This window comes from Cibotium barometz, chromosome 31 (assembly GCF_041138505.1).
Source record: "Cibotium barometz isolate CiBa-2024 chromosome 31, ASM4113850v1, whole genome shotgun sequence".
Classification (NCBI taxonomy): Eukaryota; Viridiplantae; Streptophyta; class Polypodiopsida; order Cyatheales; family Cibotiaceae; genus Cibotium; species Cibotium barometz.
This window is the reverse complement of record NC_141076.1, coordinates 23,620,252-23,643,802: the sequence shown is the minus strand read 5'-3', so window position 1 is coordinate 23,643,802 and position 23,551 is coordinate 23,620,252. Positions and strand designations below refer to the sequence as shown.

Below are 23,551 nucleotides of genomic sequence, written 5' to 3'. Positions count from 1 at the left end.
AAATAAAGCTTAAACTAATGTTCGCAGCAGCTCTGTTGAAGTGTCTAGAAAGCTACTGGAAAATATTAGTTGGATTGTTGATTGGAGGGTTTGATCAGATGATTAAGAATCGCTAATTGGACAACGTGTAAATCGTCGATTGAACTCCAAGAGGGATTGAAATTGGATGATTGGAAAATCACTGATTGGACAGTTAGTGGAGCACAATCGACGATTGGAGAAGTACGATCAGAAAGGTATTGTCGACCGATTGAAAAATATCGATGGGATGATTGGAGATGATCGATCAGATGCTTGAAAAACATAGATTGGGTGATTTAAAAAGTACAATTGAGGGCGATTGAAGGAGTCGCGCTTGGAAAAGCAGTGCAATCATGGTAGGAAAAACTTGGAGATAATTGGAAGCCAAGGCAATTAGAGAGCCAACCGATTGGAGAACCAAATGATTATAGAAGTGGACAATTACACTATCTGCACTATTGGAGAACCATACGATTGCATAATTTTACTAGCCACATGGTGGGAACTCGTGAAGCAATGGTTTTTAACAAAGTAAGTTTGACGGATCTTGCTGATGGAAATTAATAGCTGTCAATTATTTGACGAAAATGTCAATGTTGTTAGCACAATTGGATTATAGTCCTTGGAAAAACTTGTCGCGTGTACACGATTAGACTCGGTTGTGTGCATGATTGGACTATAGTCCTTGAAAAAACTTTTCGTCTTAGAGTGTGTTTACACGACTATACGCAACAATGTCTACACTTAAATGATGGGAACCACTTGAGCTCCACAAAATAGAGTACCACCTGCAAAGAAAACTTGGTATCGAAACTAAAGTTGTGGAAAGCTTGGAGAAAAATCAAAATCGAAGCTTGGAAATCATAAAAACAAGCTATGGAGAGCTTGAACACAATGTAGAGAAAAAACATTAGAAAATTTGTGAAGCAATGGTCGTAGGAAAAAAAGCAATTCATTTTTGTCAAACTAAACGGAGGTGTTGACTATCAATTTCATTCTTTTGATCCCTATAAGGTTTAAAACCTTATTAGTTCAAGATTTTCACTCACCCTCACTAATTAATTGATTTTCATTTTTTTATAAACGTTGGGCCATGTAAATAATCTCTGTGTAACTCCCTAATCCTTTTTGAATTTATGGACACTTGTACTCAACCCGTGCATTGCTGCGGTATGTAAAAGACATTAAGAAGCAAAACAGAGGAATGGAAGCTGGAATACAAATGCTCAAATGAGGAATGAAAGCCGAAATACAAAAGGTCAAATGGATGGAATTTTTTCCTCTTATTTTTTAGAAATCTAAGATTTTTTTTTGGTAATGCGAGATTTTTATTTGTACCAAGCTGTGTGTGTCCTTACGGATGAGAGCTGGAAGTAAGACTCGTGATAGACTCGATCACGAGACCTTATCCCAAACACACACATGATTCACCAATTGCTCCACCTCACTGCTGGTATATATATATATACATTTTGGTCTCCTCTCCTTCTGCCTTGGTTGTCATTTGTTAATATGTAAGTGTGTGTCTCTCCAGTGTGCTGGAAAACATGGAATAAAAAACAAAAAACTATATATATGTCTTTCCCCTCGTCAATTTGTACGAGATGAAGTTTTTCTTGTGCGGGGGCTTGGATGCTCCCGACTGGATACTCGCGGAGATTGCTACGCTCTCGAAACTGGTACTCCTCTCAACGCATTCCGTGTGTGCATTATTTGTATATCAGATGAGTTTTTTTAATAAAAAATTTAAAAAGGAGTTTTGTGTGTTTTTTTTTTGGGGGGGGTATATATTGGTGCCATCAGTCTTCCGTGAGGACAAAGCTACTGGCAGTGCACGTCATACGCCACATTCTGGAAGGGGCTTTCGATGTAGGTGTTGAGTTGCTATGTCTGCTTGTGGTGTGATGTTATAAATACTTATGTTTAACCTTCATTCATATATACAGTACGGCAGACTGGCGACACTGACGGCGGATTCTTCCATAGGTAGCTTTAGTAGAACCCTCAACGCTGCCTCGTTACAAGCACTTTCTGCTTGCTATTATCTATACAGTCCCTCCCAACCTTTTGTTTGCTGCTGCAGGAGCATCAGACATTAAAGCATGTATTGCGCTGGTTCAATTCATTATAACAAGTGCTACCAAATTTGATTTGAACGAGAATACGTTGTCAAAGGAGTTACAGCAGCTTGGTTTGCCCAAAGGTCAGTTTTACTCAACTTCCTCATCAAAGCTGATGGATGATTGGGTTTATGGGTAAAGAAAGTAATCGGTATTCGTATCATCAAAAGTGACCCGTAATGTTGTTTTTGTATAAAATGAAAAGGTTACAAATCACTGTTACTTGTACCCTCAAAATACTGCTCTGGTAGATGGAACAATGTGGAGAGAGGAGATCTTTGTCAAAAGGTTTCAACATAATGCAAACAACATTCTCAAAATGTTTTGAAGAGGAAAACAAAAATAGATCCCAAGGCCACCACATCATAGGGCTAGTTGCATTTTACAGGCACGAACAGGATCAAGCCGATGAATGTTAAAGGTTGCAGCACTAGAAAGAGCTTGTTAACTGCAATGACAATGACACAACTGCCTTTAATGGTGGCATTCTTGATCTCTTCATTTACTTCCAGATAGGACATTTTGTAACTACGGCTAAGCTTAATGTGATGTAACATTCCCCTTTGTCAACTTGCTTGCCAGTGCCTTCCAACATTGTTGTCAATGGTGTGTTTGATGCAAACAGCTGAATAGCGTTGGCTATGTGTCACGTGCACACACGTGGACATGGTTTAATCCCTGATTAGGTAGCAGTTTAGAGTACGTAACAGGCTCCAGCAGGTACAGTAGAAGTCCCCAAAGGCAGCCCCTCAGTCGGTCAAGTCAGGAGCATCAAATAGACAAACTCAGCAGCATGTAATGATATTTAATGATTTTTGTGCTCATTTCTGCTGGCCAACAGCAGCCTGTTTGGTACAGGGGCAGTGCAGCCTAGGAGCTATAAATAGCAAGTCATAGTCATTAGTTCGTCTGACCCCTACCTAAGGGGTAGGCCATAGTCTGTCTTTAGATAGTCTTTTGGTCAAGAATTCAATCCACTTTTGGAAGACCAAGGCCATGGAAGTTGTACAATAGTATACATCTTTTTGTACCATAGTGAAAATGCAATTCATCTCTCTCTTCTCTGTGCTGTCTATTCATTAGTGTTCCTAATCAGTAGGCTGAATCTGAAGCGACCTCCCAGTTGGACCATGCATGATGTGTTCTACGTCAGTTGGTTGAGCCTTTTATTAGTCCTTCTCTCTCCGATGTCCACGATAAAGAGGAACCAGACATAGTGGACAAAGGTGAAATTATGGTTCCAGGACAGACCCTCTTACATTGTTTCAAGCGTGGCTCTGGCGGAAAAGCATGTTTAAATGCATGATTTTTTGGTTGTGGAAGATAAAACAAACGGCCGACCCGTGTTTTCTTCCACCGAGCAGCATCCTAGGGCCATCCACATGTTACATTGGTATCAGAGCCGCCTTCTTCCAGTGTGAAAGTGGAAGAAGAAAGATCTAGCTAGAAAACTAGAAAAAAAGAACGTGTTTTTTTTTTGGGGGCTTGTCTGGTTGTTTTCTAGACTCGTGAGGACCATCCCTTTCGGTGTGATTCCTATCCCTTGAAGGATGGTTGGTTTTTAGCCTCCGGAAAGTCTCCCAAACGCATAGTGGATGGTTTTGTTGTGGTTCGGAAAGTATGTCATTATTCCCACCATGGCGAACTTGGACGAAGAGAGAGAACAAAGAACTCCAGAACAAGGAGCACCAGGTAGTCCTTTGGGGACGGTAGACGTATGTGCTCGAGATGTTCCAGACTATGATGCGAGCACTCTCAAACCTGAACACCAAGTTGGAAGAGAAGAAGGCACAGTTCTTGGCCCTGGAAGAAAGAACCCACACTCAAGTCCCTTTTTCTTGGTCTCCTCTCTCTCCCCCTCTTTTTTCCAAAACCCGATAGTAGATCCTCATTTGGTTAACCCTCTTGAAGGGTTACTACTGCAATTGAGTTTGCCACTCGAGTTGCAGATGTGAGCATTGGAGATTCGATTGATGGTATCTTGTGTGGCAGTATTCCATGCTGCCATACAAGAAGACGCCAGACAACGTATGGAGCACGGAAGATTTCTTGGGGCGTTAGATGCAAGAGCGACACCAGCTTCTTTCTCGAGTCATCCTACGTAGAGAATGAACTTCAATAAGTATAATGGTAAACTCGATTCCACGACCCTTTATTCTTGGTTGCATCAATTCGAAGCTTATTTTGTTGATGTTAAGAAGTGAATGGGAGAAACAGGATTAGGGTTAGAGATTCATGTGGGAGACATACACAGAGAAGAACAAGGGAGAGAGAGAGAGAGAGTTGTGGGGATAAGTCAACTCATGATGTTGAGTGTGTGACTCCCCTATCACACATGTATATTGCACTGACCATCATTTGCAGGTTGCTGTCCAGCCTGCATATCACCCATTGGTGGCTCCTGTTCCATGCCATAAGGCTGAAATATCATGCCCGGTAACTCCTCCAACTGTGGTATATCCATAGGGATATCTTCTGCCATCTCTGGCTGTCCATTTGGACCATTTTCAGCACCATTTAAGGGCTGGTTTTCCTGCTGTAATGGCTGATTTACAGCCCTTGGTTGTTGTCCATGATGTCCATCATCATCAAAGATGACTCTGCTAGGCTCCTGTTGCCTTGCAGGCTCCTTATACATGCATGTTTCATCAAAAATGACATCATTGCTGCGTATAATCTTTCTATTCACGGGATCCCAAAGTCTATACCCCATTTCACCTCTGTCACCATATCCTAGGAATATGCATTTGTGAGACTTAGGATCAAGTTTGGTGCGCATTTCCCTGCGTATGTGCACGTACGCAACGCAACCAAACACTCTCAAGTGCTTGTATGACGGAGGCTTCCCTGTCCATACTTCTTCTGGCACTTTCCCACCAAGCCTCGTGCTAGGTGACCTGTTTATTAGATGAACGGCTGTCATAACAGCTTCAGCCCAAAAACCATGAGGTAATGCAGCATGTGACAACATAGAACGGACCTTCTCCTGTATGGTCCTGCTCATCCTCTCTGCTGTCCCGTTTTGTGGAGGATCATAAGGAGTAGAGAGCTCCCTCTTGATGCCTTTAGCATCACAAAAGTCCTGAAACTGTTTGGACATATACTCTCCACCATTGTCGGAACGCAAAGCCTTCAGTGTTTTGCCAGTTTGATTCTCAACAAGAGCAACAAACTTCTGAAACACTGAGAATGTATCACTCTTCAAACGAAGAGGATAAACCCACACCTTGCGTGTGGCATCATCTATAAAAGACACAAAATATTTTGCCCCTCCTAAAGAAAGCTGAGGCATCTCATATACATCTGTATGCACAAGCTCTAACTGAGCATCTTTCTGTCCAAGAGCTTTCTTGTGGGGGCACTGGAGTTGCTTGCCATATATACAATGCTCACAAAAGTGAAAACTTGAAAACTTTAGAGAAGGCAAGTAACCCAAACGAGACAATTGCTCCATTCCTTTGACACTCATGTGTCCCAACCGGCTATGCCACATGGAAATTTCCGGCAGCTCGGTTGCATTTACAGTAGCATGGTGACAAACACCTGCATGCATGAAATAAAGAGTGTCCACCTTAGAGCCTCTGGCAACAACCAGTGAGCCCTTACTAATTTTCCACTTTCCACGACCAAATGTGGTAACATAATCAGCATCATCAAGCTGTCCAGTAGAAAGCAGATTCTTCTTGATCTCAGGCACATGCCTGACATCATGGAGCATAAGCTGTGAGCCATCTGAAAACACAAGCCTCACATCACCTCTGCCAAGAATCTTGCATGCATGGTTATCACCCAAATAAACCACTCCTTCATTGCCAGCAGTATACCTGACAAACAAGTCTCTGCAACCTGTGACATGAAAGGAGGCACCTGAATCAATGATCCATGAGTGCATACCATGACCACCTGTAAGAAGTGAATGGGCATCAAGTGAAGACGTAAATAGGACCTCATCCTCACTGCCACCTGCATGTGACACATTGATTTCTTCAATCTTGACTCCACTTTTGCCCTTTGGCTTTACATCTTTGGCTTCATCTTTGTCTTTGTCTTTGCCTTTTCCCTTTTCTTTTTGATCATTTTTCCATTTGTAGCATTGCTTTTTAATGTGTCCCTTCTTGCCACAATAATGGCATTCCAAATCCTTTTTGGAGCGAGACTTGCTCCTCCTCCTTTCTTGGCTTTTTCCCCTTTGCTGGGATCTCCCACGTGCATTCATTGCATTGGACTTTCCAACAGAGTTGTTTTTCTTGTTCATCTCTTCTCGAAGAAGAGCACTCTCAACATCTGCATATGACAGCATAGCATGCGAATTGCTAGTGGCTGTCCTGAATGTGTCCTAACTCTCTGGCAAGGTGCATAACAGAAAAGTGGCTTTGAACTCATCGTCCATTGCCAACTTTTGATTAATGACCTGGCGGACAATACCATTAAACTCATTTAGATGGGCTGTCATAGACGCCCCTTCCTTCATCTGAAGACCTATGAGTTTCTTCAACCAATACACTTTGCTTGAGGCACTTTGTTGGGCATACAAGTCCTGCAATCTCTGCCACATTCCCCAAGCTGTCTTCTCTTCACGAATGCTGAAAAGTAAAGAGTCTGACACAGATAACATGATAGTAGATCTTGCCAGCTCATCCATATCTTCCCACTCTTCAGAAGTAAGAGAAGCGGGCATTACACCCCTTTCTTTGATAGGCTTGTGCTGCTTCTTCTGGAGCAACACATTGTAGCACTGGGTTTGCCAAATATCATAATTATGCGAGCCTTCAAGCTTCTTGATGTGAAGCAATGAAGAGCTCTCACCTGTGGTTGCCATAGCAATATGCAACCTGTCAATGCCTGACTCCCTGCAAAATGTGCAAACACTGCACCAAAAGCACACAAAGTGCTCACAGTTGTTCTCCCAAGCTTTATCTCCCACTGCGGAAGCACGAATGCAACTTTTCTCCCACTTTATGTGATGAAATCACCAAAATCTGGTTGCTGCAGATTTAGGACAGCACCTTAAATGTGCTCTGTTGCCCTTCCAAAGTACTGTACAACAGTACCAATTGCTCACAAATGATGTACCAAACCTGTACCGGCAAGTACATCAACCGAAAACCCTCAAAGCAAAAAAGGGAAAAAAAATGATGATGTGGTGCCTCGTTTAGAAGTTTAGTTTTTAGTATCTCTTTCTAGTTCTTGAAGGGGAAAAGTTACTTGTGAAGAACCATGACTTTCTATGTTAAAAAAGAAGAGTAGACTATCTCTTTCTATTTTGAGGAGAGAACTATTAAGAAAGTTTCTCATGCACACTCATTTTTTCTATTTTCAAAAAGGAAATGCACTTTTAGAAACCATCTCTTTCTATCTCTTTCTATTTTCAAGAGGGAGATGCACTTTTAGACTATCTCTTTCTATTTTTGAAAAGGGGAAAGAACTTCACTATAAAAAGAGGCTAGCTACCCTCATTATACATGTGAGAGGAGAGGCAAGAACTTCATAATCATTTTGTGAGAGAGAGAAACAACACTTAGAGCTTGAGAGCAAGAAGACAAGGAGGCTAAAGCTACTCTACCAAGTGTGGAGATTCTTTTGCAAAAGAGAAGACCATCACTTCGTGGTGGAGGTGCTGCGCAAGTGTATGTGGGAGAGTGTTTCAAAGCCTTTGAAGAAAAGCTAGCTAAATTCTTCTTCGAAGGACTACACTCTTGTGTGCATCCAAAACACAAGAGAAGACAATCGGTTGTGTGACCCATTGGAAGGCCATTGGGGTGGCACACAGACGGGTGAGTTTCTTCAACTCTTTACTTGTGAAGAACCATGACTTTCAATTTTACTCTCTCTTTCTATTTTGAGGAGAGAACTATTAAGAAAGTTTCTCATGCACACTCATTCTTTCTATTTTCAAAAAGGAAGTGCACTTTTAGAAACCCTCTCTTTCTATTTTCAAGAGGGAGATACCATGAGTATATAACATGCACGTTCCTAAAAGGTGAATTTGGGCATGTTCCTGGATTCATCTAGGTATATAATTCAGTCGTATTAGCGGACATGCAGATTTCACATTGTGAAGTTTTCGTCCGAGTTGCGGCCAGTTGATATTGTGCTTATTCTTTCTATCTTTAGCGGTGCATTTGCCCTATCAACTACTTATTTGCTGTACTAATTCTTTCTATTTGCCACTTCCCTTAGTGCTAGGCTTCATTATGGCTGAGTCTGCCCTGCATCTCCGGAGGTTTAACAAAAACTCAGTACGAAGGGCTTTGTGTGAATATATGCTCATGTGTGTGAGAGCATATCTTGATACAGAGTTCTACACCCACTATTGGGCACTAATGACGTTAGTAGGGATGTAGTCCATACTATGCATAATGGAGTTGATAGTTGTATAGTCTTGTGGGTTGACTACCAACATGCACGTTCCTAAAAGGTGAATTTGTGCATGTTCCTGGATTCATCTAGGTATATATATCTCTTTCTATTTTTGAAAAGGGGAAAGAACTTCACTATAAAAAGAGGCTAGCTACCCTCATTACACATGTGAGAGGAGGGGCAAGAACTTCATAATCATTTTGTGAGAGAGAGAAACAACTCTTAGAGCTTGAGAGCAAGAAGACAAGGATGCTAAAGCTACTCTATCAAGTGTGGAGATTCTTTTGCAAAAGAGAAGACCATCACTTCGTGGCGGAGGTGCTGCGGAGGTGCTGCGCAAGTGTATGCGGGAAAGTGTTTCAAAGCCTTTGAAGAAAAGCTAGCTAAATTCTTCTTCGAAGGACTACACTCTTGTGTGCATCCAAAACACAAGAGAAGACAATTGGTTGTGTGACCCATTGGAAGGCCATTGGGGTGGCACAAAGACGGGTGAGTTTGTCCAACTCTTGTGCGTGTATGGTAAGCCATCACGTACAAATTAAGAGATTCCAATACATTTGTTTGCAGTCTTGTTTGATGGTGATACCATGCTGAATTTAATTAGCCAATGCACTTCGTAAAATTTTTGGAGGAATAATCTATATTCTTGTGAAGGGGCCTGGCCGTTCCGGGTCTGTGTTGTGTTGGCTTTCTCTCTTTTATTCTTCTCTCTCTCAAGTGATTGCTGAAAATTCTGAACGGTTTGCTTCAAAATTCAGCAGTGATTAAAGTTGGTTAAGTGTGATTAGTAGTGAATAGTTTGTTAAGCAACTGCAGCGAGTTTCACCCAATCCAGGATGAGTCAGCGAGGGTTCTATCTAAGCGTCCAAGGTCAAGTGTACAAGTCGCATACATGGTCTTTGTCAGGTGTGCAAGTCCTGCACATGAAGCAGTGCTTGTCCGTAATGTGAGTCGCCCTTTGGAATGATGATAGGTGTTTCTGGGCATTAGGCTTGTAGCCAGATGCCAGGCACCTGAGAAAGCATGTAGTTGCATGTGCATGGAGTGTAGGGTGGTACCCTACTCTTTGGGCCATGTGGGGCAGCCCATGGGCCATGGCTATGGCCAACAAGACCCATAGCACATAGTGGCCAGCCTTATAGGGCATAGGCCTTGTTGGCCAGCTCTAGGAGGCTTGGGCAGCATGGCAGCCAGCCAAGGGGCTGTGGCCCAGTCGGCCAGCCCTAGAGGCTTGCACAGCCAGGCGGCTAGGCCATGCAGGGCCAGCAGCAGGCAGCAAGGCAGTGGCCAGTTTATGAAACAGGCGCCTATCATTGGGTTGACCAAAACATATCATGGGCAATAAATGAACTGTTTGACAGCTGTTATAGACCACCGACCAGCATATGTTGAGCCTGTAAAAGCATGGGCTAGTTAGTCATTTAGACATCTTATATTCACAAAGTGTTGAAGGTATTCAAGGGCCAGGACAGCCAAGGGAATTCCCAAGGAAAGGTGAACTTGAAGGTCAAGAGTTAGGCATCTCAGGCTGCAGATTTACAGCCAGGTTGTGCCTCCAGATTTCAGTTGTTTTTCTCATCATTCAATAAGGCAAATACACCAAGGGTATTTGGGACCCAATCAGGTGTACCGTGTCTTTATTGTGCTTCTTCTCTCTCTCTCTCTCTCTCTCTCTCTCTCTCTCTCTCTCTTTGTCTTTCTCTCTCTCTCTCTCTATCCCTCTATCTTGCACTCTCATTTCCGCTACATTGTGCAATCGTCAGGAATCAAGGTGCTGAATATTCGTTATCTAAAGTATAATCTTGTTTGTAAGCTTCCACCTGTTACAATACTACTTAAGCCAACTCACAACCTTTCCTCACTAGAGAGGGCGATGAACCGATCTAGCACCATTGGCCCCAATGGCTTTTTCCTCCCCCTCCCCCGATGTAGTCTCCTTTCGCCAGTCGTCACCGAGATCCTTGCCGAGATCCAAGCTTTGGCTATCTCCATTGAGGAGTTAACACAACATTCCCGTGTGTTACATGAATTGCAAGTACGGGAGGTGGAGCTTTGAACACAGGTGGCAGCCCGCGTTGCCGCACTACACGACCGATGATGACACGTGGAGCAGATAACTTGTACTTCTGGATGCAAGGCCTACTTTGTTGCTAGTAGGAAGTCAGACATAGAGAAGGTGGTGTTAGCTAGTTGCTACATGGAGGGGGAAACCATCTCATGATGGACTCATCGAGCCCAAGTCAATTTCAACTACGGAGTTGCGTACTACCGATGGGACCAATTTGTCATTGACCTCAAGAAGCTGTTTCTACTACCTCATTATCTTAAGCGACTCGAGGATGAGTATCGGGGATTGTGCCAGAACGCGCTGCCTGTCCTCCAATTTGCAAACAAAGTCACTCACACGGCTTTATAGTTGTAGAAATTGGATGCAGACAAAAGAGATCAATTCCTCTACAGTTTGGACATGCAAATCTAGTGGGATGTGTGCATGTTCGAATTGGAAACTTTTGATCGGGCACTTTCGATTGCGCAAAGTGCTGAGATGAAGTATAACAACGGAAAACCAAAGATCTCTTGACCCGAAGTAGCCACATCCTTTGGCAAGGGCCAGAACCAGATCCAGTTAGTGTCTACCTTGAGAGCCTTCGGCTCCAAGAACTCAAAACAACAGACCTCGCCTTACTTTAGATCAGAAGGCTCTGGCTTGCAAGATAGGTGGTAAGGCTAGTTTTGAAGAGCGTGAACAGTACAAGGAGGGGCGGTGTTTCTTTTGTCATACGAAAGGACACACTTTTAAGGATTGTCCTAAGAAGATCCCTGATTAGACCACCACCCCAACCTTGACAGCTGTTGTGGTGAGCCAGCCTCACACACCGACTCCCTAGGTTGTCGCTAGTTCTTGAACTCCCACACCTTTGGTTGGCGCCATTGCAGCCGAGAGCTCGACGATAGGCTGAAGGACAACCATGACCTGGAGTATGAGCAAAACGAATTGCTCAAGACTTTTGGCTACATAGGTGGCCAGAGAGTCGTTGTCTTGTTTGATAGCGGTAGTACAGAAGACGTGGTCAGGGAATAGGTCACTTGGTGAGCCTATTCCTCATTGACCTCGGTCGATAAAAAAGTGGAGGGATTTAGCATGGGCATGACAACAAGCATAAAGTTTGAAGCTCGTCGGGCTAAATTAGTCATGCAGGGCACATAGTTTGTGTGTGATTTCATGGTTGCCCCTCTTGTAGGTGTAGGCATAATCTTAGGGATCCAATGGTTTCACAAGTTCACCCCAGACATTGATTGGGACCAGCACATGTTCTGGATTACCTGAAATGTGTCAAAGGTCCTAGTGATCATTAAGTGTGAACCCGGGATACCCAACTTTCCAGTCATTCGCCATTTACAGGCTAAACAAGAGATTCGGAAAGGTGCCCAGTTTGCGGTGATCTACGTTCAGACCACCTAGACAATGACAAGGCCCCACATGACTGGTTCTAGAACAATTGACCTTCCAGATTTCCCCATCACGACCGGAGGACCATAAATTTGAGCTCCTCCCAGGTTCCGAACCCCAAAGCAAGTTTCCATACCACCTGAGCAAGGCCATGGGAATGGTTACATCTTAGAGAGGTTGAATGGAGTGAAGGTTTCTTCAAAAATTAACCTCAAAAGTGGCTACCATTAGGTGAGAATTGTGGATGGGGGCATCCCCAAAACCGCATTTTGAACTTAGCGAGCCCACTATGAGTTCGTGGTCATGCCTTTTGGATTAACAAATGTCTAAGTATGTTTAACTGCATGATGATGTGGGTTTTTAGGGACTTGATAGGAAAGTGCGTCTTCATCTTTTTGGACAACATACTGATTTTCTCAGCTACGAAAGAGGAGCACGACATTGACGTCGAACAAGTGATGAAATTGCTGGAAAGCAACGAGCTTTATGTCAATGAGGAGAAATCGGAATTTTATTTGTACGAGGTTCACTACCTCGGATAGTGCCGCAAGCATCCAATTAGACCCGGCAAAGGCGGCGGAGATCCTTAATCAAGAGATTTCGAAAATAGCATATGACATTCGGTCGTTTGTGGGTATTTGCCAAGCATTTTCCACCCACATCGACAAGTTTTCCAACGTCTCTACAGTTGTGACTGATTTGCTTAAACGCGTCAAGACTCAGAGGCGAAAGATTAAGATATCCCTTGGGGTTTACAAGCTTTCAAGGACCTCAAGGTTGCATTATCTGAGGCTCTTGGGATGACCCATTTTAGGTGATCACCGATGCGAGTAACATCACTCTCGGAGCGGTCTTGCAACAAAATGGGCATCTAGTAGCTTACATGTCCTGAAAGTTGATCCATGCACATAAGAACTACTCGATTTATGATCAGAAACTCCTTGCGGTGATACAGGCCCTGAAGCATTGAAAAAACCAACCAAGATCAGATCTTGTAGATAATCAATCTTGGGAGATGCAGGTTGCTCCTCACTGGAACCCTCTGAGTCTATTTGCACAAACTCTGTAACAAGAGTTGCCAAAAGCATCCTTTGGAAAGGTCGGCATCGCAAGATGTACAGACTCCGTAGAAAAGATGGGGATCCATTTGCTCAAACTCCGTACCATGAGTTGCCCAATGCTGTGCATAAGCACACTCCACTGAAGTGGGCATCGCAAGATGAAAGGACTCCACATCCCCCTCTGAAAAATGATGTCGTCGAATTGGTACAAGCCCAACCTGATTCTGATCCAAATCCAAAAAACTCTGGAAGAGCCACTATGCCCCAGGCATGATTAGCAACCACAGATCCAAAGCATCCCACCGGGTCCAAAAATCCATCCTCCAAAACAACAAAGCTGCACACCGCAGCAAACCAAATGCAGATTAGGCAGGGGGAGGGGCATCCTCAGAAGCATCACAAAGAGAGGCAGAGGTAGACTCCTCCCAATGAGGAATGGAAGCAAGAATATAAACTGTAGTGGTAACAAAGTCCTCAAAAGCATCACTGAGAGCAAAAGACTGTTCCATAAGTAGAATCAGATCCCAAGAATCAGCAACAAACAAGTAATCCATGTGAAAGGATCACACCTCACAGGCAAAACACCCTCCTTTCTTTGCAGACACTGCAAAGAACACTGGCTCGAACAAAATAAAATCTGCTCAAGATCTCTGAAAAGATCACTACTCTCCTCCAAAATCTATTAATTCCTGTCACAGAAGATTGTCTCCACAGATACAAAACAAGCTCCCAAAACTGATCCTCAAGTGAAGTAGCTGGAGATGGGCCCCCTTTGAGTGTAGAAAACTCCTTTGGGAAGTAAAACGTAGCTAAAACATTGCTGTCCAGCAAAAAACAGCATTCCACCGCCAACAAAAGGCAAGGAACTTGAAGAAACCGGGTAGCTATAATGAGTTCACATAGTTGTGGTAAAGGGGTTATTCAAGCTAGAGTACCTTGTGCATGGACCTTGTATAGCATCTGCTGGTGTGAAGGCCAGGAACAAAGCACAGGTATAGATGCTTGAAAAAATCAGCAAAACGCTGATTGAAATCAGAAATTCAGTGTCTTCCTCAAGTACCAAACTGCCTCCAAAGCCACAATCCAAACAAAAGACCCCCTTTGCGAGTGATCTGTGTCCACTGGAGAAGTAAACACAGCACCAACAGAGGGCTGCAAACCTGAAAATTCAGGCCAACCAGTGTCCACACCCCATATGAGGAAAAAATGCTGAAGAGAAGGTACCTTTGGGTCGAACGGAAGAAGCCCAAGTGAAGGTAGAGCTACTAGCAGAATGAATTCAGAAGAACGCAACAACCATGGCTGCAAATCTGAAAACGCAGAGGTTTTCGGGGCAGTAGATAGGGCAGAGTATGGAAAAGCAAAAGCGATACGTATCACCAAGCCTCAGATCAGCAAACAGCATCAAAAGAGACATGTAGGAGAAAAAACGTAGCAAGTATGCTGCTGCCGTCCTGCACAGAACGGGTGGCCAGCACTAAGGGGTGGTAGATGCGGCTGAAAAAACGCTGTAGAAAACCACGTGTAAAAAAAATGCAGCACACTAGGTGCTGCTGCCCTGAAAACAATGCAGAAAACAGGGGTTCTCAGAGGTCAAACCGATGAAGGAAGACCGTGGGCTGCTGAGAAGAAGAGCCTGGAAGAGGCAGGCGACCAATAGCAACATGAGAGAAAAAAAAACGCATATTTGTCCACATGCTGAAAAACGCAGATATGACCACCTGAGGAGGGAGAGGAGGGAGCATCCAACACTGATCTTCATCGGCGCTCTGATACCATGATAGAATGCACAATAGAAGATGGAAAGTGGAAACATAGGAGAGAGAGTGAGAGAGAGAGAGATGGAGAGGAATCACAGGTATAGACTTGCTCTCAATATCACCAACCAAGAATACAAGTCCCGAGCAAGAGGGGAGAAGGCCTCGTATGTGAGGGACTGTAGCAAACAATGCTAAGCAATGAAAAAGAGTGAGGGGTATGCCGGCTATATATATGCCCAGATGTAGGCAGCTGACTATAGCTCACGACTAGGGAAAAAAGTGCCCAAGACTCCATAAAATGGGGAATAAATATGGGTAAATGGTGTGGTGAGGGGTGACCAACCCCTCAAGCTAACATGGTTAGCCCTAAAGGCTAAAATAGGACACCAAACATGAAGCCAGCAACAAGGAGATGATGTCTAACAAGTTTACCATTCATTTCTGGAGGACATTATTTGATAACTTTGGAACTAAGGTGAATTTTTCCAGTGCATTCCACCCATAGATGGATGGTTAGACATAGATTTACAATCAATTGACGTTCGATGTGTTGTGTTCCAATCTTTGCTGACCAAGACGTCGTCCTTAGTGCCTGAAGCTAACGGATTGACGGAGTCTTACTAGGAGATTTTGGAGCTTGTGAAAGATAGGTTGGCTAAAACCTTAGTATCCAGAATGGAATACTGAGTCAATATTTTTCTCTCTGCAATCCTCATCTTAGTATCTGGACTGCTCAAATCCTCTCCATTGCTACCAAAATAAGAATCCTCTTGGAAGTTGCTAGATTTTGCCAAAATAAGAATTGTTTTGGCAACACCCCTTAAGAGAGAGAGAAATGTTAGTCGATACCTCTACAAGATAGATAGAATCAACCTCTGCCCATCTGCAACAATTGATAAGTTGTCCCTTTGTGGGAACGGATCTCGAAATCACATTTCCACATGAGTTCAACCAGTTTGGCTTTCCAACCTCTCGAGTTGGGCTAATTGCAGATTTCAGCAAATGGTAATTTGTCCATGTGTTTCATCCCAATAGGCCTAGGGTTAGGGCTAGGGACGTGGACTAACCCAAGTTAGGGTTAGGGCTTAGTTGGGATGTGGGAACCTGGAGGGTTCACACATGGACAAAGGGTGCTAGCATGGATGAGGTCTAGATTGGCTAAGAGCTTATAAATTAGCCTAGGACTAATAATGACTCGAAGCTTATAAATAAAGCAGGAAAGCTTATAAATGAAGTAAGGGCTAATATAACCATGTTATTGCTATATAAGCAATGGGACGCTAGGTTGGGGCCATCTATACCAACCAAGATGATGACAATCAGACCTCAGTCTCAGGGGTTTGTCCGTGGCGGCCAAGTTGGCTTGGCCAAGAGAGGGGCAATTTCGACTGTTTTGGGTCTGTTGGAGCAGATAGCTTTCGTACATGGCATAGTCACAGGAAACGGCCGTTTCAGTCCCTAGAAACGCGTTTCTCTGTTTCAAGACCCCATCCGTTTCCATGGCCGTTTCTTGTTTTCCAAGTGATATTGTCACATGAAACGGCCGTTTGCCTAAAAACTCGTTTCCTTGTTTCCATTCCTCAAACGTTTCCGTTCCCGTTTCTCGTTTTTGGTGACTATGGTACATGGGCGCCTAGACAAGGTCCATAAGGGGAGGGGATAGAAGCCATCGTTTAAAAAAAAAGAGGGCCAAGGCTTAAAAAAACGGAGGGAGGCCTATTTTTATTGAAAACACAAGAGCCTAGCTTTTTTAAACTAAAAACAAAATACAGCTTTTTCTCCCTATAAAACTATGTCCTCCCCACACTATTTCTCATACTTGCAGGTGTTCCAAAGTGCAGGGAGTTACACCAACTCAGCGTCTCCATGACGCAGAGATTAACATCAACACGAGCCTTCCCATTTACCCTAAAATCTTTTCTTTAACCTTTCACTTCTTTCCAACAAGCAACAACCATTCCTCAAATCTCTTTCTTCCCCCCCTTCCTTGTAGTTGACACAATCATCAACTCTCCTTGCCTTTGATTAACTAACACCTAGACTAGAAATATAGATGCTCGAGAAACCCTACATGCAATAGCTCCTAGTGTCCCATACCACGAGGATATACTCCATATAAGAGACCTCCTTTAGATGACCATAGATTTCTTAAACACAGGACAAACATGATTAGTTTCCAAAGTAGGGGTCGTGTAGGCTAGCTCACCACTCAACCGTAGGTTTGCATCGATAGACCACCCTGGAGCGCAAGGGCTAAGGCTCGTAGTGGACCGTGTCCGAGGCCTAGGCACACGCCTATGTCATTGGACATCACGATAGAATACAATAGTCCACTCAATAGGCTCACCCCATTTATATAGCCACTATAGACCTATAAATATTTGTAACTTATGGGATAACACTAATTAACACCCTAGCCTGCTGCACTAATCTTCAGGGTCCCCTCACCCAAGATAAGGCCGGCTAATCCTGCGGTTAACATCAGGTATGTAACACTAATCTACACTCAATAACTTATCGATCATGTCCTTGTGTGGCGGCTCACAGAGCTCCACCCTAACTGCCCTATTCCACCCTGTACATGCTCTCAGGTGTCTTGGTGGGAGAGAGAGAGAGAGAGCTGATGTGAAAGACCAATTGATATTCTATCTGCTAACTGTAGTTATGTGGTTGTAGAACATAGTAATTCTTTGTGTTGGCCATACCGAGATAACAAGGATGAACTGCAAGACAAGCTTTTGCAACGAAGTTTGAAAAGTAAGAGAAAACGCTTCAATCGTCTACCTTCTGAAATCTTTTCTCAAAATGCAATGAATTTTGTAAAATCAGATTATTCTTGGAAACCGTCAAAGCAGGATCTGCAAAGAATTACACATTCTGTTAACATGCATTTTAACTTTGTGTTGATTTCTTACCTGTAAAAGACCCATACATTCTAAAATGATGGGGCCTTACCAGTTTTGGCACATAGCCACTTGGCCCATTACATCAACTTTATCTTTACCTGCATGCAATGCCTACAGAGGCTGTAGCATGCTTCAGGGTAGCATTTTGGTGAAGTCCTCAGCATCATGATCTAGGAAGAAAGAGGCAAAAATGAGGTAAGAAGTGATCACATGTACATCTAGTGTGCACTTTTCCAGCTAGTATTTTGCTACGGCAGAAGAAAGATGATGAGAGGCAGGAGGCATTTCAAGTTTCAACAGGTAACAAGTAGGCAGAAAAGCAGTGTTGCAGGTGGACAGATGCAGGGCAGAAACAAGCGCATCAAGGCTGGACCATGTGTTTAAGAATTTAATTGCTGTGTAAAAGGCTTCAAGGCTTCGGTGTGTCAGTTACTCGTTTGAAGATATTTGCTTCTTCAAGAGTACCGGATTAAACTTTGTGAGGTATCTCTCATGAAGTTAAGGTTACCATTTATCATGAAGTCAATGCTACACTGGGATAAGATGTGTATGTCGGTGTTATGCTATGACAACTAACAGTACACATTTCAGACAATGTTTTATGTACCTTTACTTTCAGTAGCTGTCTTAAGAATGTGGAAGGTCAGGGTGTGTGATAATTTTTTTGTGTTCTTGATTCTTGTATTTGCAGTTGATGCACTCTCTGTAGGTGGGTGGCAAGTGAGGTTGGGTGAATCTAAAGCTATTCTCATGAGGCTATCTACCGAGGAGAAGACAAGCCGCTCGACGGTCGCAGAAAATTCCGTTCTGATCTGCATCACATCTGAGAAGCTTCAAATCCTTTTGCATGGTAAGTTGGAAAGAAGAACTATTGATTCGAGGGCACTGGGTTCATTATCATGTCTTATTATGCCTGGGCATTCTTACCAATAGAGTTTCTAATGTTGCGCATGATTGTGATATAGAGCTGAAGACAGTTAGATCTCTAATGGACGAGAACTTGTAAAGTTATGTGTGTTAAAGGTGCGTGTCTAGCAGCAGATAGAAGAGCTTGATGAGTATTAGAACGTGCGTGCTCGTTTCTGACCCCGGCTCGAAAAACAAAACAAAATAGAAGAGCTTGATGAGTATTTGAGATGAGTTTGGGTCTTCATGATCATCTCTTTAGTTTCTCACAGGCGTTTTACAACTTTAACATGCACTCCTGTATTCATTAGTCTTGATGATTTTTTTTTTTTGGGTGAAGAATCTGTTGCTTGTTTTTTCAAATGTCTTCATTGATAAAGCATTTTTTCATTGGTGTTTTGAAAATTGCAAGAAGATTTATGGTATGTGCAGTTATCCACATGATGTGAAGTAGCAGCGGCCACAAAAGCTAGCAAGAAATAGAACAATGTGTACAAACTGAAAGAGATCAACCAAATTATACCTACCACAAAACTTAAGATGCAGATTAAACAAACTGGCGACGGAAATGTAATCAACAAAGACAAGAAAATTGCGAACAAAACTGGGTGCCAAAACAAATGTCAGATCAACCAAATTATATTTACCTCAATCTTAAGAGGCAGAAACAAATTGGCAACTCAAATGCAATAAACAAGAACAAAACCAGGGATGTTACAATAAAATTTCCATTTCTCATGCATAATCTCTTAGTCAATGTTGTGTCACTCTCCTCTCTCCCTCTCTCTTCCATGCCTAGTTGAGTATCGTTTGTGACTACTGTTATCAAGGAAATGTTCCTATATGAACTACTCACATGACTAGACATTTTCACGTAGCTAGACATGTTTTCTTTCGTGTACCATTTTTATATGGATGTACTGTGGTATTCATAGAAAAGACTTAAAGATTGATGATCTCTCTCTCTCTCTCTCTCCCCGTGTTTGTCACACGCTTTTTTTTTGTTTTGTTTTGTTTTGTGAAGTCTATTTATATTTATGTAACATTAAGCAGTCCCTAGAAAGAGGACATGCAGCTACAACATGAAAAGATAGCAATGTATGCCAAAGGTAATCTAGATCACAGGTATGCAGACATTCGAAGAATGATTGTCATAGAGACGCTTGGAAGAAGTGGTATTTAGCTAGAGATGGATCACCAAAATACTCTATGGTGTTTGTCTTTCCATAGAGTCCAAAGAGCCCAATAGCGAACTGAAGTGATACACACACACACACACACACATTGACCCAAGGAGTTATTAGAGAGAGAGAGAGAGAGAGAGAGAGAGAGAGAGAGAGACAGCACACTCCCTCTATAAAGCGAGGGATTCCCTCATTGGAGATCTAGCCTCTCCACTTGCGAGTTCAGATCAAGAATATCTTCACATGGCATAGAGATGTGTTGCCACATGAGATGGACATTGCTTTACTATACACCATTTAGGAGGATAACAGTTGAGTTTTGACTCTTCATTGTATACAGAGTCCATGTAGTGCGTGGGTCATTTTTCTTTGGTATATATATTTTTGGACTCTTCGTTGTATACATGAGTCCATGTAGGACGTGGGTCATTTTTCTTGGTAGATATTTTTTATGTTTGACATCCAATTTGATTCATGGATCGTATGTCCTAATTCTTAAGTCTCATAGACCCTTTCAATGGTTGTAGATGCTTAATATGTTTTCTCTCTCTCTCTCTCTCTCTCTCTCTCTCTCTCTCTCAGAAGGAGAGAGATTCGCTCTTAAGAAGACTTCAACATCTCAATGAAGACTTGTTGTCTATTTTGTTTTAACAAAGGAGAGAAGCGCTCAAGTTGGAAAGTGGGTCGGTATGCGAATATGGTAAGAGTACTCTCAAAGCCTCAATAAGGAGATATAGTCCTCTTGACCAAAGTTGAAATATGAATCGCTAGAGTTGATTGTCAAGGCACATGTAGGTTTGCACATGGCAAACATTTTGTGAAAGAAACATTTCTTAGTACATGGGCACACGTAATTGAAACATGCATGGCTACACAAGGTGGATATCCTTTCAAGAGTAGATACAGATGATATGAGTATAATAATCACGCTTGATGGGTCGTATATTCTCAATAGAATGAGAGACAATTAAGCATCTCTTATGTGGGTTAGCAAACATAGGCACCCCTGAAAAGGCATGTAAATAAGAAAATAACAATGTCGAGCATAGCAGAAATGTCAACATTCCGAATTGGATAAGCATGGTCCATTTTCCTTTGAAATCATAGAGTTACCAAATGTATAAGGTCATCTTAGTAACCCAACCAAAAATTGGCCAATTGGGTTGCTTGTGGGAGTTGTGTGATCACAAACTTTGTTATCATCTCTATATACGCATTCACTTGGTGGGAGTGACCTTGACCATCTCACCAGCTTTATTGTGTGGTTTTTTTTGTGGTCCCATATAGCTTCGGTAGAGTGCTATAAATGAAACTTTAAAGTTGTGTGCCCATTGTCCTTCCTTCTAGTTAAAGCAACCAAAACAAGGCCAACCTATGTCAATACTTTGTACATTCCATTAACAACTCTCCTTGTTGGTTTTCCATAAGGATTTATGGCACGTCCATGTGGCACACTTCAAAAACCTTTACTCTAGCACATTTGTGTAGACAGCAAAGTCCTAAGTTTCTCTTGTTTCGTCGTGACTTTGGTTTATTTGTTTTTAAAAAATCCAATGATCCTTCACTGATCTTGCTATTTTACAATTGTTTTTTCTTGCATAAGTTTGCTTCTTATTGATGAAATGCATACTCATCACTATTTGATCTTCTATCACTTACACTTCTTGCATAACTTGAGTTTGTAAAGACATGCACATTCACTTGATCTCCATCGTATTTGATTTCGTATTTCATACTTCTTTATTTATTACACGTAACTTAACGCTCTCATGGGATGACTTGTTTGTGGCTTTGTCATAAATTGAGCAAGTTGTTTTGCAACATAAAGTAACATTTGGCCTAGTGTTCATTGGTTAATATGGTTTCACCTGCCCGACTTTTTGTAAGACAGCCTCACATCTTCTCTTGTCCTTACGTCTTCTTGTCGTGGCAGCTTCTTTTCTTCCTCTAATTTCAGTCTTCTTATTGTGGCAGCTTCTCGTCACGCGTTCATGTCTTCCTTCAATGCTTCCTCTAGCTCTTCTTCTCGGTGTTGATCCTCCTCTTGGAAAGAGATGTTCTTCTTCTTTCATGGGCTGGGGCCACGAGCTTGTCCGTCAGTTCTTGCTCCATGTGAGCAACATGTTTTAATGTATTGTTGACAATTCTTTTGGGCTTTTGATGTTTATCTTGTGTCATTATGCAATGCAAAACCAAATCTATGCGGGAGGTCTTACCTCTTGCCTTATTTTGGAAAAGGGCAGTGTCTGATCCCATTTTTACAATGATGTAATCACCCATGTGTGCCCAATACATAATGCATATAGCATTCATTCATATGCACATTCCCAAATGCAACTCTGGCTGTGAATAATCTTGAATTTGAGTGTGATTTGCAGGCATTAACCAAGGGGTAAATGCAAGATGATGATTACCACAAACTTATCAGCATAATTTTACCAGAAATTACATTAAATCAAGGGTAACAAATCTGTATGAAATGGTTGGAGTATCAAACCATCTCCGAATTGCAATCTGAAGTTATAGGGATATGTATTAGATACCTAATGGTTAATTTGAACCCTCAATTGTACCAAAATATAGTGATCAGTGTGCTGATTAATCTTTGATTAGCAAATTAATCCTCTAGTTTGTGTGCAGAAAACAGAGTATGCGGGGAGTCCAGATCTGAGGCCTTAGAGTTCAAATGAGCTTAAATCCTTTCAAGGCCATCAATAGCAATTACTCTAGTAGAGGATTAAGCCAAGAAACACAAGATTTGACCAAATACTGAATGCTTAATCTCTGTTTTACCAAAGTCACCTGTAGATTTAATGAAGAGCTTGGATCTCACTGTAGACTTGATCAAATCAAAATCTGTCTTCACCAGCTTGTAGAGTAGCCTTGAAAACCCCTAGGGCCAAGAGGAATTAGAGCCATTTCATATGGAGTAGGCAAGATCTCATTTTTCCCTCAGAAAATAGGTGCCAGCGAATTAGTAAATTTCTGCAGTTGTAGGGGGCGGTTTGGCGATTTGTTTGAATGGGCTGAAGCCTTGGGAGTATGACTATGTATGGCTAAGAGCTTGGAGGCTATTGTTAAGCATGGAGGGAGATCAAGCCCCTGCACCAACTGGGGGTATAGAAGCTCTTTGAAAAGAAGAGGTAAGATTTGATTATCTACTAATCTTGATTAGGTAGGTGATTAGCAAGATAATGGGCTCATAAATTTGATGGATTCTAGGCTAGGCTCTGATACCATGCTAAATTTGCAACAATGTGATGAGCTATGGTGGATCAAATGCTAGAATCAACATCATTAACAAAGAGATTAGATGATAATTAAGACATGATTAGTGAGCAATTAATTGATAGCTTAATGTAGACATGGATAATAAAAAACCAACAAATTCTCATTAGGCCAATGCCTCAATTTATAGAGTTTACATCCAAGCATCTAATCCCACTGATCTCTCCTTGATTCACTCCACCTCTTGCTTGATTCTCTCCACCTCTTCCTAGAATATCTCCACACCTCCTAAATCTCCTCATGCTACCCTTTATTCTCTCCCAGTAGATACTTCTCACCTTTTCATAGCTTCTCTCACATTTACAGATTCTGTTTTACAGCCTTAGCCAAGGGCTTGTTCCCGCACACACCCTATTCACTTGTATATTTCAACATGGGGAAGACCACCACTCGTCATAGTAGGCATAAGCCTCCTGGTGGGCAAGCTTGCTGACGAGAACACAACTAAACCTTTCGGCATCCTATAGGATGTAAATATTAAGACCTTCGGGCTA

At 42.4% G+C, this 23,551-nt stretch overlaps 1 protein-coding gene across 4 annotated transcripts; it reads left to right on the top strand.

Moving 5' to 3' along the window:
- The first annotated feature begins 1,530 nt into the window (after positions 1-1,530).
- On the top strand, positions 1,531-19,161 carry LOC147620646 (uncharacterized). 4 transcript variants are annotated; one of them, XM_086824904.1, is made up of 7 exons: positions 1,531-1,700; positions 1,825-1,890; positions 1,968-2,007; positions 2,105-2,224; positions 17,450-17,530; positions 18,371-18,529; positions 19,018-19,161. In XM_086824904.1, the coding sequence occupies exons 1-7, from the start codon at positions 1,626-1,628 to the stop codon at positions 19,032-19,034; spliced, it is 558 nt and encodes a 185-aa protein (XP_086681030.1). In that variant the 5' UTR covers positions 1,531-1,625; the 3' UTR covers positions 19,035-19,161. The 4 variants fall into 4 exon arrangements, with proteins under 4 accessions (XP_086681030.1, XP_086681031.1, XP_086681033.1 ...); XM_086824903.1 differs by lacking the exon at positions 19,018-19,161 and adding an exon at positions 18,645-18,942 and having other exon boundaries at positions 1,535-1,700; XM_086824905.1 differs by lacking the exons at positions 1,825-1,890; positions 19,018-19,161 and adding an exon at positions 18,645-18,942 and having other exon boundaries at positions 1,532-1,700.
- Positions 19,162-23,551: the final 4,390 nt, after the last annotated feature.

Bases quoted from the DNA above. Each gene is read 5' to 3' on its own strand.
- LOC147620646 (XM_086824903.1), top strand. From the start codon at position 1,626: ATGAAGTTTTTCTTGTGCGGGGGCTTGGATGCTCCCGACTGGATACTC. The intron at 1,891-1,967 runs GTAGGTGTTGAG...TCATATATACAG, and splicing joins TTCTGGAAGGGGCTTTCGAT to TACGGCAGACTGGCGACACT. The intron at 2,225-17,449 runs GTCAGTTTTACT...ATGTGGTTGTAG, and splicing joins GCAGCTTGGTTTGCCCAAAG to AACATAGTAATTCTTTGTGT.